Here is an 18749-nt window from a genome sequence, read left to right as displayed (position 1 = left end):
GGTCTGAGTGGAAACATGTTTTAGCAATAAGACTTTCTCTTATCTGTTGCTTCAGAAATAATTGGCCTAGCTTTCATGCAGTCTGTGTTACAGCTAAGGCACTTTATGGATTTTGTTTTTAATTCCAATGAGACCTGGAAAAGGCAACCTTCCCTACGAACTTGATGTAAAAAGTCGAGTTAGCAACAAGTAAAAGCTAGCCGCTCAGCTAGCTTTCCAGCAAAGCACAGAGAGAGAACCTGAACCACACTTACCTGAAGATGATTTCTAAACACTTTGCCAAACTCACCTTTGCATGTGTGTGAGGAACGTTAAATACAAGCTCAAAGCTTCAAAACGACCATGTTTCCATTCTTCTCTCAGAACACTGTGAATTCCTGTAGTTTTATTTTGAAAGAGAAAAGATGAAACATGTTGTTCGTGGAGTCACATCCTGCCAGCTCCTCAGCTGACTACAGCTGAAAACCACAGAGGAAGATGCTGACAGCTGAACGCTGTCACACAACCATTAGTAGAAGCAGTCTGCACACCTACACCTGTGGCCATGGAAGCGGCTGGAACACCTGAATTCAATGATTTGGATGAGTGAGTGAATACTTTTGGTAGTATTGTGTTTCCTGTACAGCGTTCACATTGTTTCAACACAGTCTCAGTTCTTTGCACTGAGAGGTTCTGACTGGAGGATGGGGAAGTGAGAGTGGGTGGAGCAGGTGAGGAGAGGTGAGTGCTGACCCCCTGAATTTAAATCGTATAAGATTTTTTAAATTTATGGCATGGTGTTGGAACTTCCTGGTTTTTAAATCCCGCACTGACGGAAATTTCCTTATGTTTAATGTCAGGTTGACTCTGTCGTTGTTCCCGTCCTCGCCTTCCTCACATAATAAGCATGGAAATATGTGTGAATCACTCCCTTAATGGGTTCAAAGGTCCAGCTGGTGCAGGGGTGGTGGGGGTTCAGCGTCACATCGACACCCCGCGGGGGAGCGGACCAATAAAACACCTCGCTGCAGGCCGACCAATCAGACACTCGGCTGGAGGTGAATTTGTCTGTCAGTCTGGACTAATCAATGAGCAGAAACACAGCAGGCGTGTGACACACACACACACACACACACACACGCTGATTTCTGTCGTCCACATAATTAGCAGGTCAGCACACATCGTGCGTCTCCCCAGCGGGATTCTGGGAGAGCAACAGAGAACGATTTAACAGGAAATTGTAGAGTCAGAGCAAAGAGCCAAGAACAGAAAGGATGAAGGAGACAAGGAGACACGAACAAACACAAGGGGAGAGGAGATTATAAGAGGACATCAAGAGAGAGGACGAGGAGATGAGGAAACAACAGAGGTAGAGGTGACAGGGAATGAAAAGGAAATAGGAAAGCAAATCTAGAATAGAATAGAATAGAATAATCCTTTAATTGTCCCACAAGGGGAAATTTGGTTGTAACAGCAGCCAAAAAGACACACATACAAACAAACAGGACACAGAACAGAAACATCCACAATTTTTCTTACATATTTACATTAAGGACAATGGTTACTATATACAGAGAGTACTGTACAGTTATTAAATTAAATAAAAATAACTACTAGTAAGAGGCAAACCAGGTTGTAGTGCGAATCGGTTGATTAACTTATTGCAGTTACAGCACTGATGTAAACATTATGTTTGTTGGGAGCAGTTCTGATTGTACAGTCTGACAGCTGCAGGGAGGAAGGACCGGCGGAAACGCTCCTTCATGCATCTAGGATGCAGCAGTCTGTCACTGAAGGAGCTCTGCAGCAACATTTCCATGCATGGGGTGGGAGACTCTGTCCATCAGAGATGTTATTTTGGCCAGAGTCCTTCTGTCTCCCACCACCTGCACTGGGTCCAGGGTGCATCCCAGAACAGAGCTGGCCTTCCTGATGAGTTTATCCAAACTCTTCCTTTCAGCTGCCGATAAACCGCTGCTCCAACATACCACACTGTAAAAAATGACAGATGCCACCACAGAGTCATAGAAGGTCTTTAAAAGCGCTCCCTGTACTCCAAATGACCTCAGCCGCCTCAGCAGGTAGAGTCTGCTCTGACCCTTCCTGTAAAGAGCATCAGTGTTGTGGCTCCAGTCCAGTTTATTATTCAGGTGAACACCCAGGTACCTATAAGAGTCCACTATCTCAATGTCCGTTCCCTGGATGTTCACCGGTGTCAGTGTGGTGGGTCTGCGTCTCCTGAAGTCCACCACCAACTCCTTGGTTTTCCCGGCGTTGATCAGCAGGTGGTTCTGCTGACACCAGTCCACAAAGTCCAGAGTCCACTGTCTGTACTCTGAGTCGTCCTCACCTGTGATGAGGCCGACTATGGCAGAGTCGTCAGAGAACTTCTGTAGGTGGCAGCGTGGGGAGTTGATGGAGAAGTCTGCAGTGTAGAGGGTGAAGAGGAACGGTGCCAGCACAGATCCCTGTGGGGCCCCCGTACTGCAGACCAGCGTGTCAGAGACACAGCCCTGTGTCCTCACATACTGTGGACGTTCTGTGAGGTAGTCCAGTATCCACTGGGACATGTGGTGGTCCACTCCCGATAGCTCCAGCTTGTCTCTCAGAAGTCGTGGCTGGATGGTGTTGAAAGCACTGGAGAAATCAAAGAACATGATCCTCACAGTGCTTCCAGGCTTCTCCAGGTGAGTCAGAGCTCGGTGCAGGAGGTAGATGATGGCGTCCTCCACCCCGATGCCAGGCTGGTAAGCAAACTGCAGCAGATCCAATGAAGACCTCACCAGGGGGCGCAGATGGTTTAGAACCAAAGATTGTTTAGAACCAAGAAGTCCGGAGTAAGGATACAAAGATAGAACAAAAGACTAAATATAAGTATAAAGGAGAGGATACAAGGAGACAAAAGGGAAAAAGGAAAAAGAAATAAATGAAAGGAGAAACTGGGAAAGGGGAATGAAAAGAAGTAGGAAACAAGGAGACAGGACAAGAAGGAGACGTAAGAAGAGTGTAAAAAGAGGAAGAGAGGGAGGAAAAGGGGATGAGGCGAGGAAACAAAAAGAGCAGAAAGGAAACAATTGAAGAAAATAAAGAGCTGCTGAGGAAACAAGGAAGGGTAAGAAAGGAAGAGGAAACAAGGTAGAGGACATGAAGCAAAAAGAGAGAGAGGAAATTGAAAGGAAACAAGGAGACAGGGAAACGACTGAGAGAAGAAAAATGGTAAAAATGGTAAATGGACTGTATGTGTATAGCGCTTTGGGGGACCCCAAAGCGCTATACACATACAGTCATCCACCCATTCACACACATTCACACACTGGTGATGGCAAGCTACATTGCAGCCACAGCTGCCCTGGGGCGCACTGACAGAGGCGAAGAAAAGAAAAAAACAGCAAAGGAAAAGTGAGAAGGAAAAAGGAAAAAGGGAAATGAAATAGAGTGGAAGGAGACAAGGAAAAGGACAGACCAGGACAAACCTCAGAGCTGAATGCAGCCCTCTGATTGGTAACTCAGTGTTTAATGAACATGGCACTCACACACGCACACACACATGTGTGTGTGCGCGGGGTGATCTCAGAGTGGATCCTGTCCCCCTTTTTGTCGCTATAACTTACAGACGTCGCGTTGATGCGTCACAAACAGCACGCGTGAGTGATTGAAGTCATTTGTCAGAGGAAACCAAAGACAAACGAATCACATTGACGGCTCTTCAAAACCCCGCCTCCGGCTGCTCCGTAGGTCACGTGATTCTTCTTCTGTTATTTCCTTTTTTTTTCTTTCGCTTTCAGTGTGTGATTAAATTTAAAGAGTGAAATAAAAATGTTCTTCTTTAATGATGTGTTGAGATTTGAATTTATTGTCTGTGGAAGAGTGATGATGTTGATGTTTGTTTGTTTGTTGATATCACACATTAATCTCTGAGTATCATAGCGGGAGTTACAGAGTATCCAATAATCCCAGCAGACCCCGGGAGTCGCTCACGTCTTTGCTCGCTGTTATTTAGTTTAGATTAAAATGGCAATAAATTAAAAATAAAGCACTGTGACGTGATTTCATTTTTACATGTTGTGCTTTATATGTAATAAATAATTTAGATTAAAAAAATCACAATGAATACCACGAGTTTAAAAGCTGTTCATTTCAATAAGCAACAAACTGATGTCCAAAATAACGCCGAGGACAGTGAACAGGCTCGTTCATCGTGCCTGCGGGCTCCTCGGGGCTGTCTCTTAGAGATGAGGCTGTGGGCTGCTGCAGTTTCATGTTGGAGATGCAACCAGTGAAAAACCAGGAAATGAGGAAGTTATCAGGAAAATGTTGGTTGATTTAAAAGCTGAGGTGTTTGGTGTCAAACCCAAAGGTCAACAGGGATGATAAGCTACGTTTCTACAGTGGTCATCATCTGATTAGAAATCAGTTTAATTTCATATCGTTTTAGTTTTATACTGTTTTAATTTTTAATGATAATTTTCTTAAACAGGTGTTTCTGTGCTGTTCAGCCTGAGCTGTGAGAGACGTTCACAGAGTAAAGTCAGGGACGATTAATGTCCTGTAACGAGGACGTTTGGACAAACATATCCTGTGTTTTTCTTTCACATCTCTCAGATGAAATGATACTGACGTGAGATTCGTCTGTAAATACTCTGTTAGGAGTTACTCAGTCACTGTGTTGATGTCAGCCGGCCTGTGAAACCTGATGAAGGCCAGACCTTCACTGAAACCACGATCCTACTGTCAGTTCCTCCTGATTACATCACTGTGACTCGGTGTACACACATCTACACGATATAAATACGCCATCCCAGGGGGGCAAGGCTCCCGTAAATTTTCTCACTCGTTGCTTTTGTTTTTCTTCTTTATTTATTTTATGGATTTGGGAATATTTTCATCCTCCATCACTGACCGGATGAGAATCTGAGTGGATGCTAAGCGCTGGTGCCTTGCTGGCAGGCAGGTCAGCAGGAATCAGACCATCGTGGGCGATGGTTCAGTCATTCATCACCGTGGAAACACACAGAGACTGTTTCCACCCAGCTGACGGGCAGAGATAAGACACACACACACACACACACACGCACGCACGCACACACACACACACACTGCTCCACCTAATAACATCTGTTAATCTGTTTTCAGTTATTTTCCATTTCTCCAGCTGCAGCAGTCACACAGCTGTTTGCATTTTATTTTAAACTTTTACTCATTAGACCGAGTTCTTCCTTAGCCGCTGACTCACACACACACACACACACACACACACACACACACACACACACACACACACATACACACACACACACACACACACACACACACACACACACTCAGACTGAAGGAGCTGCATGTAACGCATGTATACGGGAGATAATTTATCCCGCTGATTATAAATCAGCTGAATCTGTTCCCGCTCAGCTCCTCCTTAAACGATTTGCCGGGTTTCTTCCTGAGCATCATTCAAGATATAATTGGTGGCGTTTTGTGGTGCTGAAGCTGTTGTCTTGATTATTATTTTTGAAAAATCCTCATTATTCACCCACGTTTATCTCATATTTGAATAAACCAGGCTGAGTGCGTGTGTGCAGGGGGCTGTTTAATCCAACAAAAGCCTGAAGAATAAAAGAGAAGCACCTGCTGCATGGTTTTACTTTTTAATTTTGCAGCAAACAAACACGCCGTCCTTCCTCCTCTGAGTTTCCCCGTACTCACCACCAGCCGTGACCCCTGCTGAGCTCACAGACGCTCTGAGGCTGCTGGCCTCACAGAGGTTTTTCTCTGTAAACACATAATGCTGACTTCCTGTGAGACGTGCAGGCCCAGGCTCTTACCGGCCACGTGAAGTTTGGGGTATGATGGAGAGTGCACATTAACCAGCCACTTCATTAGGTACAGCTACTCCACTGCCTTTCATCTATTCAGCCCGTTTAGTCACGCAGACGCTGCTGAAGTTAGAGCTGTTCATGATGAAGAAAGAGGGTTTAAGTGACTTTGAATGCAGCACGTCTCAAAGCCCAGATCAAACGGGTTTCTCGGACCTGATGATGCGTTCACTGCACTCCCACGGCCTCCACAGTCACAGCTCAGCAGAGCAAGTGGACAGTCACGTGATGGATGCAGCACGATAGCAGCAGCATCGTAACCTGATGCAGTGTTTCTGGCACCTTATTCAATCTGTGCCAAAGGGAGTCCAGCCTAGTGGTAGCAAGGTGTACTTAATAAAGCGTCTTGTGGATGCGCTGTGGTGAAACAACCTGAAAGTTACCTCAGCGCTGCAGACGTGCCACAGTGGCCTCGCAGCACGAGGTCTGTGGATCAGAAACATGGCCCCACAGCTCGCCGTGTGCAGCAGGTCCTCCTGTCCTGCATCCTCCTCTTATCTTTGTGCTCTTATTTTTACTGCAGTGAAGAAGCGCAAACGACCTGTAGGTTGTTAGTTCAACATATCGAGTTTGTTCACATCTGCAGCTGTAAGGAGGTTGGACAGACGTCAGTACGTCGGAGAAGCGTGAGAGTGTCCGCTCTTTCATGTGGTTGTCACGTTCTGTTTAATAATTAAAGGCCAGCACACATCAGCAGCGTTACATCACCAACACGAGTCGAGCTGTAAATGTGACCCTCGCTCTGCTGACGTGACCTTGCCTCAGATCAGTGTCTGAGACGCTGAAATAACACCGGACGTCTTTCTCCTAAAGTCCTCAAGTGAAACACGAACACGCTGCTGCACAGCAGCCGGCAGCCAATCGGTGGCTTATGTTCAGGAAGAGGGCGGGGCTTGAGTGTGCACATTAGTGTGAAGCTTTCAAATATGTGTGTGAGTGATGTTGTGCCCTTTAATGGACTAAAGTGTCTGCCTGTAATGACTCCGACTCTCTCTCAGCCGTTTAATGCCTTCAGCCAATATTTGCTCTCTCTCGCTGCTCTCCATTAAAGGTTAATTAGACTCGCCCCTCTCGCTCTCTGTTCAAACACTAAGGCCTGCTGCTGTTTCCACACAAACACACCGATCGCTCCCACTGCTCCTCCCGGTCACGCATACAGGAGTCTGTTGTCAGGATGCTAACAGCTGCTGCACAGCTGGATGTGTGTTCACAGTTCAGACAGACAGAGGAGGCAGGGACACAGACTTCACAGATTTCTCTCTTTATTTGATAATTACATTAATTATTCAGGTATGATGCAGCCAGACAGCTGCTGATTGGTCCATCCAATCTCTCCGGTGAAGGCCAGGTGATAGGGGATTGGTCCACTGGTCTTAGGAAGGCGTGGCCTCATCTGGAAGCAAAAAAGAAGACAGGTGAGACAGCAGGTTGGTATCTAGGTTAACTGGTATAGTTTGTAGGTGTAGCTTAAGCAGGTGGTCACGTACCTGGGGGGGGGGGGCTTTAACAGGAAGTGAGGCCCTTCCAGTAGAAGTTCTTGCAGCCGGCCTTGCGTTCGCGGGGGGGTATGCTGTTGGGTTGGTCGGCAGACCGCTCCAGGTTCATCCTCCCTCCTGTTGCCTCAGCTTCCCGCTGGACGTCGGCCTCAGGCAGAGACATCTGAGCGAGCAGGTCCTCCACCGCACGTTTACTCCACTCCTGAGGATCCAGAAACCAGTTTAGCACCAAAGCAGACCCTTTAGCACAGCTAAGAGCAGCTAGAACAGTTTAGATCACTTTTTTGGAACCACGTGGTACACCTGGTAGTTTGGCAACAGTGATGAACGAGTTTAGAGCAGGTCGGAATGATTCAGCACGGATTAGGACACAACTAATAGTAACCAAACAGAAGAGCTCAGAACTGTTTAGAGCAACTTGGAACTGCACCAAACTGAACTAATCCATCAAAACAAAGTCTTCTTCAGACTTCTGGATTCCTTTAGAGTTTTTCTGGGATCTTCCCAAGAAGATACATTTGATCTGAACTGACCTGCTGTTTCCAAAGTTCCAAAACATTAATGTGGATGAAAAGAGCAAGAAATCATAAGAAGAAACAAACTGTCCAGTTTTAACTGCAGAAGAATGAAACGAGGTAACTTGACTTCTATTGTAAATCACTTTTTGTTTGGATTTTTGTTTTTTCCACTTTTGTGTCTCTATGATGTCACGGAGAGCAAATATCCTGATATAATTACCTCAGGCAAACACAAGTCCCACCCACACATTCAGCAGCCAATCAGAGTTGGATTCAATGAAGGCTGACGGGAAAGGGGGAGGAGCTGCACCAAGGCCCAGGATCAGATAAAGAAGGATTATTCTGAGCTATGAATCATGCAAAGCTGCTCTGGTAGAGTTAAAGAATAGAAATATGGAGCTGAAGCAGAACTTTGAAGAAATACTTGGAACCCTCTAACTGTCTTTTCTGCTAACTTGTGAGCTTTGCTTAGCATAAAAACATGTTGAATAAGAGGGAGACGGCTAGCCTGGCTCCAGAGATAATAAAGCATCTCACTAACAGAGCCTTATCATCGTGACGCTTTAATCTGAGGGGAGCTGTTTCCCCACTGTTCCTTCAAAGTAATGGTGCGCTAAAACGATGCTGCGAGCTGTCAGGGTGCTCGGTCTCACCTGTGACAGGAACCCTGCGCTGCGAGGTTGTTGCAGCAGCCGATGATTGCGCAGCTCCAGCTCCAGCTCCAGGTCCGGGTCCTGCAGCTGGTCTCTGTCTGGCTGAGAGGAAACTCTGGGACTGCACAGAACCAGTGCCATGAGAACCAAAATGGCGGGACAACGTACACACTGCATACCTGGAGGAGAGCAAGAAGAAGATGTTAAAAGAGGAAAAGAACCAAGAAAAACAGCAGAGGAGAAGGAGAAGCTCCTACTGGTGCTGGCCTGGTTTCTTCTGCTGGTCCTGGTGCTGGTTCTGGTTCTTGGCTCTCTCTGGTCCTGGTGCTGTGGGTGCTGCCCTTTTGAAGCCTGGTGCTCCTCCTCCTGTGGGTCACATGATGCCGCGTGGCTGATTGACAGCCGGCGAGCTGCAAGGTGATGAAGGAACTCTGACTTACAAGTTAAACAAAAGTCCATTAGTCCTTATTGACTTTAAATGGAAGCCGAGCAATAAAACAATAAACCTATCAGCAGCAGCGCGCCGCAGCTGCCGCCGCTCATCTCCAACAAATACAACGGCGGAACGTCGGGCTGAAGAGGACAGGAATTAACGGAGCGTTCAGAGGATTAGCAGACTTCATTAGCACTCGCTGATATCTCCATTAAACAAAGAGGCAGCAGCAGAGAGTCACCCACTCAACATTTAGTCAGAACAAACACGACTTTTATACCGTCGAAAAACACTTTGTGCTGCTTTCAAATGTTCTTCTGCAGGGAGACAGAGTGGAAATGACATCAGGGAATCCCACCAACACGGATGACTCAACGCAGTCCCAGCAGAGCGTAAAATAACACTCGATTCAAGTCCAACTTTAGTGGAAGCACTTTAGATAACGGCTCGCAATAAACAGCGCAGCTCTTCACGATGCACACGCCACGAGAACAGATCCTGATATTATATTTCAGGAGGAACACAACTGATCGTCCTCAGGGGAATAAATGCAGGAGCATTAAATGTTCACGTTTTACACTTTCAAATATTTATTTGTGTGCTAAATCGAATCCAGTCTGTCCAGTTTAATGAGCAGAACAAAAGAAGAAAAGAAGTTTTTCTTCCTGCTGTTTGGATGAGTCGTTAGCAGTTTGGCTAATGCTACAGCAAAGTGGATCTAACCAGCACCAGGTTAGCAGTGACCCGTCTGCCTCTTTGTTAAGAATTTAAGTAAAACTGATGACATCACTCCAGATAAATAAAACCAGGGTGAACTGAATTTGATGACGAGTGTTCTACTTTCAAGTTTCAGAATGGCTGAAGCTGTTTTCAGACGGCCATCTTTGTAGTCATAATAATAACAGAAACTTTGATTTCTGCAGTTCCTTTAACCCAAGGACGCTTTACAAAAGTATAGAAATAAAGCAAAAGGCTGGAGGCTTTGTTTTTGAGTGGAGAGAGCTCCAGCTGATGGAGGCTGCCACACTGAGCCTCTGTCCCCAGAGGAATGGAGGCCGGTCTGGGACAAACAGCAAACCCAGGCTACGACCGTAGTGAGGCTGTCTGTTTGGGTGCAGCAGGTGAACTCGCTGCTACATTGCTAATATATGCACGAATGTGAAACAGGTTTCTTACGTTCTATCTGTTTGTTCAGTTCGGGGTGATGGGGGTCTGTCATGGGGCAGGACTGACAAAAACACCTCCAACCAATTTAGAATCACCAGTAACAAAGATGCACAGGTGCAGAGAGAACATGCAAACAGTCAGCATGGAGTCAAACCGAAGACCTTCTTGCTGTAAGGCACCACGGCGGTGCAGCTTCAAGCTGGAGCTGAGGGGTTTTTAAAACATTAGTTATTATTAATCTCTGCCTGTCTTCCACAGCACGTCTTTGTCCTGCCTTACCCCCCTCACTCCACCCCAACCCTGGTTCTTCCTGTTAAAGGGGAGTTTTTCCTTCCCACTGTCGCCAAGTGCTTGCTCATAGGGGGTGGTCTGGTTGTTGGGGTTTCTCTGTATTACTGTAGAGTTTTTACCTTACAGTATCAAACACCTGCTGTGATTTTGTGCTATTTAAGTACATTTGAGTTGCAAATTGAAGGATGAATGAGTGAATCAGGAGCAGTGTTACATGTTTTCTTTTGCACCCACATTATTATTTGACAGTTTTATTGATGACATCTACAAAATCCCCTGCCCTTATATGGTAGCAGTCTCCCCCATCAGATGCCACCATACTGCTAAAACCACTCAAGAAACAACAAAGAGGCCAACTCTGCCTCTAGACTTCCAAGATCCCAGTCTGATCAAGTATCTGTGGGATGCGCCGGAACAAGCTAGATCCAACGTATGAGTGCAGACACCCACCAAGTTCCCATGTCTGTGTCTTTCATTTGTTTAATGCTATCTTGCCGGCTGGTCACCACAGTTTGTAACTCAATTGCCCCTTGAGGACAATAAAGGCTATCCAATCCAGTCCAATCCAGCCTGACCCAGCCTGATCCAATCTAGTGCTACGGGATGGATTATCTGCACAAACACTGCAGCTCCCCTCATTGTTCCTCTGTGACCTCTGACCTCTCTCTGCTGTGGGGCCTTTTGCAGCTGATTATCACTCCGTAGTGCTCTGACATTTTTACTGTGGCGCCTTGTTTCACTGAGGACAAACTCACATTCTCAGGCCTGAATGACACAAACACTTCGCCCTCACAGGACGTTTAACAGGTTACTTCTGCTTTCCCTTCAGCTGCCTCTGCTCAGAGCAGCCGCGCTTGTACAGGTGTCATATGTAGAGTTTTGTAGTGTTGTTATAGGTTTTTAAACAAGAAACAGAACACAAAATATGACAGAGTCAACAACAGTTTAAAGTTATTTAAAGTGTCTGCAGAGCGTGCTTGTGCTCTGAGAAGCGGCACGGTGGAGCTGCTCTGGCTCAGCCGTATCACACCAAGACAACACGTGAAAGGTGGGATACGACACAATAATAGAAACAGAGGTAAGTCGTGATTTTTGGATGGTTCACACATTTCATAAGGAGGTCTACGGGGGAAACGGCTCTGTTGTTGCCACATCGGCAGTGGAAGGGATCACCTGACCAATCATATGGCTGCTGTGAGGTTACTGTACAGGTATTTCTTCTTACTTATTAGTATCTGTGTGTGATGTACCGACACAGTTTGCTGTGCTGATAGCTAGCATTAGTTGTCCTGATGCTCAATAATCCAGAAGATCCAATAAAGTTGATGGAATGTTTTCAGTGGGAGAGTTCATCACTTATCCTTCAGAGTCCGCTGCATTTCCTCAGCCTTGTAAACTGAACAGTTGCGATGGACACTTGCACCAAACTAGCGTGTGAATCATACATAGTTCTTGGAGCTTCCTCTCAGGAACGAGCGTTGCTTCGAGAAGTGGAGGAGGTCATTTATGTGCAAATGGAGCGAGCCTCAGGAACGCCTTTACTGTCCGACAACGCTGCGATCGCAGTCTTTCCCTGTTAAATAGCACTCACAGCTGCTGATCTTAGTAACAACGATTTGCATTTTAACGATCATGAAACTGAGCTCACAGCTCATGTTAGTTAATAGTGATAGTGAGTCTTAACTTCTATGTAGCTGTACTGTTTCTGAGGATGGGAAACCTGTAGTGAGCTGAGAATGAAGAGCGCACCCTGGGATTAAAAGCATCTTTTCATGCCATGAACATAATGTGGTCACGTCTCCCCCACCCTGTTCTGACTCTATTTAAAAGTAGAATGGGAGGCAGAGCCTTCAGTTTTCAGGCCCCTCTTCTGTGGAACCAGCTTCCAGTTTGGATTCAGGAGACAGACACTATCTCTACTTTTAAGATTAGGCTTCAAACTTCGGACCATAAAATGTGTCTTTTTATTTATTTATTTTTGTATTCTTATGTCAATCAGAGATGGCTGAAAAGAAAATGTTTTAAAAGTTGGCAGACTTTTGATGGAATGACCGAATCGCTGAGAATTTATTGCAGTTTGTGTGGATGGAGGTTAGACAGGTTTCTGTTTCCACCCTCAGCAGAGGAGACTGGAACCAAATAGGATTATTTTAACAAAGAACATTAACACGACGCATTCAGGAAATTATTTTTAAAAATTAATGAAGCACACCAATGTCTGCATTCTTACTTATTTACTGTACTTAAGTAGAATTTTCAGGTATCTGTACTTTACTGGAGTATTTTTTTTACTACTTTTTACTTTTACTCCCTACTTTTTAACACAAATATCTGAACTTTCTACTCCTCATATTTTAAAAACAGGCTCGTTACTTTAACACATTTGAGGGAAGTTATTATTTCACATCAACTGTGCACCTTCAAGCCTAAACAGTAACGCAGCAAAGGCAGTCCTAATGGGTCATAATTACCAACATTTAAGTCACGAAAAGAGATAAAAGAGGCAAAACTGTATGCATCATTTATAGTCAGGTTAAAATGGGCCACAAGGAGTGCAGGTGTCTGCAGGTATGTCCCAATTCATGGGCTGCATCCTCCTGAGGCTGCATTTGTAGGCCGATTACGTCACAGCGAGGCGACAAAGGCTGTCCAAAATCGAAGGTTCCTCCAAATGCGTCCTTCATTTCCCTGAATTTGAAGGATGGGTCGGGTGTGTCCTTCGTGGCCCACCATATCCCAGAATTCATAGCGTGACCCAGCCAAGTCCAGTTTCCAACGATGGCGGCCGCTACTTAGTTTTAATATTACTCTTGTTACTCTTTCTGTGTCGCAAAATAAACTTTTAAGATAGTTTCAGGCGAGAGTGTAGCTGTGGAAACAGTCTCACAGTGTGTTGCAGCTAAAGGTCCAGCTGCTGATTTCAGGGAGAGGAAGGTGAACGCTAGCTTCAAAGATCACATGTAAGTCCTCTTGTTTTAAATCTGTACATGTCACATTATGTTTCTTCATATTGTGAAAGCTGCTGCTAATCGAACTGATGCAGGCTAACTGTGATATTTAAAGACTGCATGAAAACCCTCTGCAGGTTAGCGCAGGATAAACAGGTTAGCTTGCTGCACAGTGGCCGTGGTTTCATGGTCACAGTTAGTTTACATCAAGTGTAGCAGAGATTCAGTGACTGAATTCCACCTTCAGCTGTGTAGTGTCTAAGATAAAGACAGCATGAACAGAGGACGAACATCACATCAGCTGATTTTAGGGTTCCTGCACCTGCTGAATCCCACTTTAACCAACGCAGGCAACAGAAAACAGCGATTTTTAAAAGTTCTCCCTTTGCTCTGTTCATGTTCCAGATGACTGATCTGAGCCGAGCGTGTTCATTTAGAACTGAAAAACGTTTGTTCTAATTTAATAAAAGTTCACTTAGATTTTACTTTCTTGCTTTTATTCCAATCTTTTTCAGAAGGACACGTCTGATATGTTGCTGTTTCTCTTTCTGCTGTTGCACTTCCACATCGCTGACTTTTGTTGGGAGCTGATGCTGACTATGTGGACATCCTTCCACATAGTCGCTGAGATCTATTTTCCCATCATATTGTGGTTTTGTCTATAATAGTCAGTCAGTTTCATTTTGATGAAACATTCCACGGAGTCGTCACCTCGAACCTTCCTCCTGTGCTCTGGATCGTCACAGAAAGATCAGACAAATCTGAGCTCGATCTGTGATTCTGGGCTCCACAAACATTTTCTTCTTTACCGTCTTCGTCTTCATCATCTTCTCTGGATGATAATGAACAACACATTATCAGCTGCCGGTTGCTGTGGCAACACATTAACAGCGAACAGCCATCGCTAAGGAGCAGCTGGCATGAACACACACACACACACACGATGGAAAGCGATGACATCACGCTCCCCCCTGTGATGTTTTTGTTTCCACCCTGAGTCACTGGGTGAAGTCACAAACACAACGATTACAGCAAAACACACTTTAATTTGGACCCGAGCGCTCACATCACGCCCTCAGCGTGAGCGGGAACGTTAACCGGCTCGACCGCCGCCGCCAACGCCGCAGATTTAAGCCAGATTTAAGATTTAAAATGAAATTTCATGAGTCGTCTTGTTGTTTTTGAACACTGAGCAACATTAATAAGAGAAATCACTTATCTGCTGCGCTAATCTTTAGATATGAAAATGCATTAGAGGGCCGCTCACAGCGTCCTGCAGCCACACAAATCTGTGATTATCAGACAAAACAAGTTCATTAATCACTGCTGGGCAGTGTTGGGGAGTAATGGAATACATGTACCACCGTTACGTATTTAGAATACAAACTATGAGTAACTGTATTCCGTTACAGTTACCGTTTAAAAAGGTGGTATTCAGAATACAGTTACTTTGGTGAAATAAATGGATTACACGGCGGTACTTTCCTGTTTCATATTGTCGCGGGTCAGGACTGTTTGGGTTTGTTTGACAGCTATGTTCTGTTGTTCCAGGCGGCAGCGTTACGGTTGCCATGGTTACAGGGTGACGCGCTCTCTCGCTGGTCGTGTCCAAATTCATGGGCTGCCTCCTCCTGAGGACCGGGCCTTCGCAATCTAAGTGGGCCGGGTCCTCAGACGGTCGGGTAGGTCGGAAGTAAACGGGTGTGAGTGTTTCCTGGGTGAGAGAGCGCCTTTTTGCTGTTGTTGTTGTGCTAAGCTAAAAGGCAGAATGCTACAGGCGTGGCTCTAAAGCATGTAGCCTGATGGGCAGTGTAGTCCGTGCTGCAGCGAGAATGGACTACCATACACGTTGGTCGTGTCCAAATTCATGGGCTGCATCCTCCTGAGGACCGGGCCTTCGCAATCTAAGTGGGCCGGGTCCTCAGACGGTCGGGTAGGCCGGAAGTAAACGGCAGTGAAATTGGACGGTCCAGCCTTCTGATTAACGTCACCGCTGTCTCGGTGGAGTTTAATAAACTCGGCCGTCTGCTCCTTGCTATATAAAATATAACAGGACACTGGAGTAAACTCTCGACCGTCTCACACTTCTGTTTAATCAGTTTTCTGTTTGACGTTTAGTCAGCTGTATAAAAACCGAGGAACCCACTCGGGGGATTAATAAAGTTTTATTTTATCTAATCTAATCTAATAACTTTAATCTCAGCCAAACCGATTTACTCACGAACAAACAAAACACTGTAAAAGCCCAACAATAGCATTTTTAGGTTGTCTCAGGTACTTATATATTACGTTTAACCCGAGTAGCGAAAGTCCGCGGTGATCTGAAAATGATGTGCCGGGAGTTGTGCCGTTCTCGGCGGCTTCAGTGACCCTCGAGCTCCCGGCTCGCTATCGAGCTGGTGGGTAACAGACGTCTCCGAAAACGTCGAAGCACTTTTCCAAATATGCGATATCTTGATAAACCGAGCAGATATTTGATGTTTACACAGCTACTTTCTCGCCTGAAAATATGTTAAAAGTTTATTTTGTGACCCAGAAAAATTAATAAGAGTAATTTTAAAACGTAGTACCGGCCGCCATTACCGGAAACTAGAGTTTGGCTGGGCTGCGCTATGAATTCTGGGATATGGTGGGCAAAGAAGGATACACCAGACCCATCCTCAAATTCGGAGAAAATGAGGACCCATTTGTCGGCTGCATTCGGAGCAGCCTATGAATTTGGACAGCCTTCGGCGCGTCGCTGTGACGTAATCGGTCTACAAATGCGGCCTCAGGAGGAGGCAGCCCATGAATTTGGACACGACCGTTATGTGTCTGTGAGCAAGAGGAGGGAGAGAAAGGAAAAGTCCGAGCTGTCACGGAGCAGAAACGGGAGCTGGAAGCATGTAAATATAATAATAACCACTGCAGCCAAGAAGAGTGCCTGACGAGCCCAGCTGTAAGTAAGCTATTAAGACTCGACTGTACACTGTGTTCGTGTTTTCCTCCGGAAAAAATAAGTTCCGTTGGAGCAGCCTTTCAACGCCTCTCTCTGTCTCTGGCAAGCAAAGTTGACCCAGACAACAAAGTAAAGCTAGTTTTCGGCTACCAGCCCGACAAGGAACCCACCGTATTAGCCAGATGTCCCTTTACTACGGTTCGGAGCCGCGGACCTTCAGTAACAGTAATAAATCACAGCAATAGTACATTCACGTAGTTGTAAACAGCATGATAATATATTAAGTAATCCAAAGTATTCAGAATACGTTACCCTCATTGAGTAACGTAACGGAATACGTTACAGAATACATTTTGGGGCATGAATTCGGTATTCTGTAATGGAATACATTTTAAAAGTAACCTTCCCAACACTGCTGCTGGGACATCGGTTACATGTTTCTTTCATGCAGACGATTTTTAGAAAATCCCCAAGAGAGACAAAACTTCTCAGACACCCTGACACCATTCATAAAGTAAAGACCCATCAGAGCACTTCGCTCTCACACTGCAGGCTTACTTGTTGTTCCTAGAGTATTTAAAAGTAGAATGGGAGGCAGAGCCTTCAGTTTTCAGGCCCCTCTTCTGTGGAACCAGCTTCCAGTTTGGATTCAGGAGACAGACACTATCTCTACTTTTAAGATTAGGCTTCAAACTTCAGACCGCTGGAGGACTTTTGACGGTCCAATTCATCAGGACTGCACTGTTGTGGAAATGCAAAATAAACCAAGAGGCACAAACGTCTTTACAAGTTCGATTTCCTTTGCAAACAGGTCAAACAGCACGACAGCAGTCTGCATGTTTCTGACAGACTGTAAGCCTCGAATATTTATAGAGTCGGGAGGTGAGGACGAGTCAGGCATACGCTGAATAACAACCCTCAGCAGCATCAGTCTAAGACACAGCTGACACTGGACACAGTGAGACCATGCATTAGCCTCTCTTCATGCCTGGTTCGGTTTGCCTTCTTCACACTGAGGCACAGAGAGAGTCCGTCACACCTTACTGCTGCTGAGTCCATCAGCACCTGGTATCTGACTTTTCCTCCAAATGTCACTTCTCTGAGGTGCTAGTTTGGACTTCCCAAACAGGATTTAAAGCTGAAAGATCAGGTCGTTTTCACCTTTTCTCAGCAAAATGGGAGGATTTAAAGGACTGTGGCGTTTGACAGTGATGCATGCTGTGCCAAGCAGAGAGTATTCTTCCACCAAACACATGTAAAAGAGCCCAAATCCTCCCATCTGTCGTGCTTTCAGAGCAGATCTGATGCATCACAGCTGTTACGCTGTGCAGGTGTTAGGACCTGCAGTGCAAAGAGTGGGGCTGTGTGTGTATCAGCTGTTGTAGTTCTGTATTTTCTAATTGGCTTTCTCACATTACGTTAGTTTTTATTGTTTGTAAAACTTTTAGTATTTTTAGTTCTTACTGTATGAAGGGCACAGCTGTCACCAACCTGTGGAGGAAACTTCATTTGTGTTCTCAGCCCGGTGTTGTGCACCCCACTTTATTTCCACAACAACAAGTGTGCTACTAGCGGTGGAATCTGAGGTGGGACCGATCATCATGAAGAACGTATTTGCAGCCTCTGTCTCGATTGGCTGAGACACAAAGAGAGCTGCTCTGGTGAGCCCACATCGTCTCCACTGGGATCTTTTCTCACCTTCAAAGGTGAGATAAGTAAATAAACTGCTTCATCCCTGCACAACATGTTGAAGCTGAAGACCACACCGGTGCCACTGCTGTCACACAGGAGTTCACACAGGCGGTCAGAAAACGTTTCCTGGACTGACGAGTCTCGATTTCTGCTGCAACGTTCAGGTGATCGGCTCAGAGTTTGGAGGAAACGGCGTGGATCCATCCGGTCCGTGTCACCAGCTCACGCTGCTGCTGGTGTGATGGTGTGGGGGCATCGTCAAAACACCACCTGAGTGCTGTTGCTGAGCTCGATGTCTCAAAGCTCAGTCGGCCTCCGCACATCTGCAGCAGCTCTGTGATGTCATGTCAACATGGACCAAAACATCTGAGGAAGCGGCGTCTGCCTCTCTCACAGTTTGAGAAAGTCAGACATGTTTCTTTTTTTTAAACTATCAATCTCCATGTTTAAAGAGAGCGACGTCTAAAGGTGCTGACAGGTTTTTACGAAGTTTGCAGTGATGGCTGCAGCTCAGGTGGTAGAGCGGGTCCAGTCTGCATGCCAAAGTATCCTCGGGCAAGATACTGAATCTCTCTGATGGATCCATCAGAGTGTGATGTTGAACAGAAAACACTTAAACACAGAAAAGAGTGCTTGAATGAACAGATGAAGGAGTATTGCATATAGTGCATGTGGTGAGAAAGTGCATAAACAGGACCACTCACAGGAGACTTCTATAAAACATTTTTTATTAAACAGAATAAAATTCACAAAATGCACCC

General features: G+C 45.6%; 1 protein-coding gene across 1 annotated transcript; it reads right to left on the bottom strand.

Annotated features, from left to right (window-relative positions):
* Positions 1–7355: 7355 nt before the first annotated feature.
* Positions 7356–8978, bottom strand: LOC134641529 (somatostatin-2-like). Its single transcript, XM_063494002.1, has 3 exons — positions 8777–8978; positions 8520–8698; positions 7356–7550 (listed from the first exon to the last, which is right to left on the bottom strand). Exons 1-3 carry the CDS (start codon positions 8976–8978, stop codon positions 7356–7358), a joined length of 576 nt encoding a protein of 191 aa, XP_063350072.1.
* Between the last annotated feature and the right edge of the window lie 9771 nt (positions 8979–18749).

This window comes from Pelmatolapia mariae, linkage group LG14 (genome assembly GCF_036321145.2).
Source record: "Pelmatolapia mariae isolate MD_Pm_ZW linkage group LG14, Pm_UMD_F_2, whole genome shotgun sequence".
NCBI lineage: Eukaryota > Metazoa > Chordata > Actinopteri > Cichliformes > Cichlidae > Pelmatolapia > Pelmatolapia mariae.
This window is presented reverse-complemented; position numbering and strand designations above follow the sequence as displayed.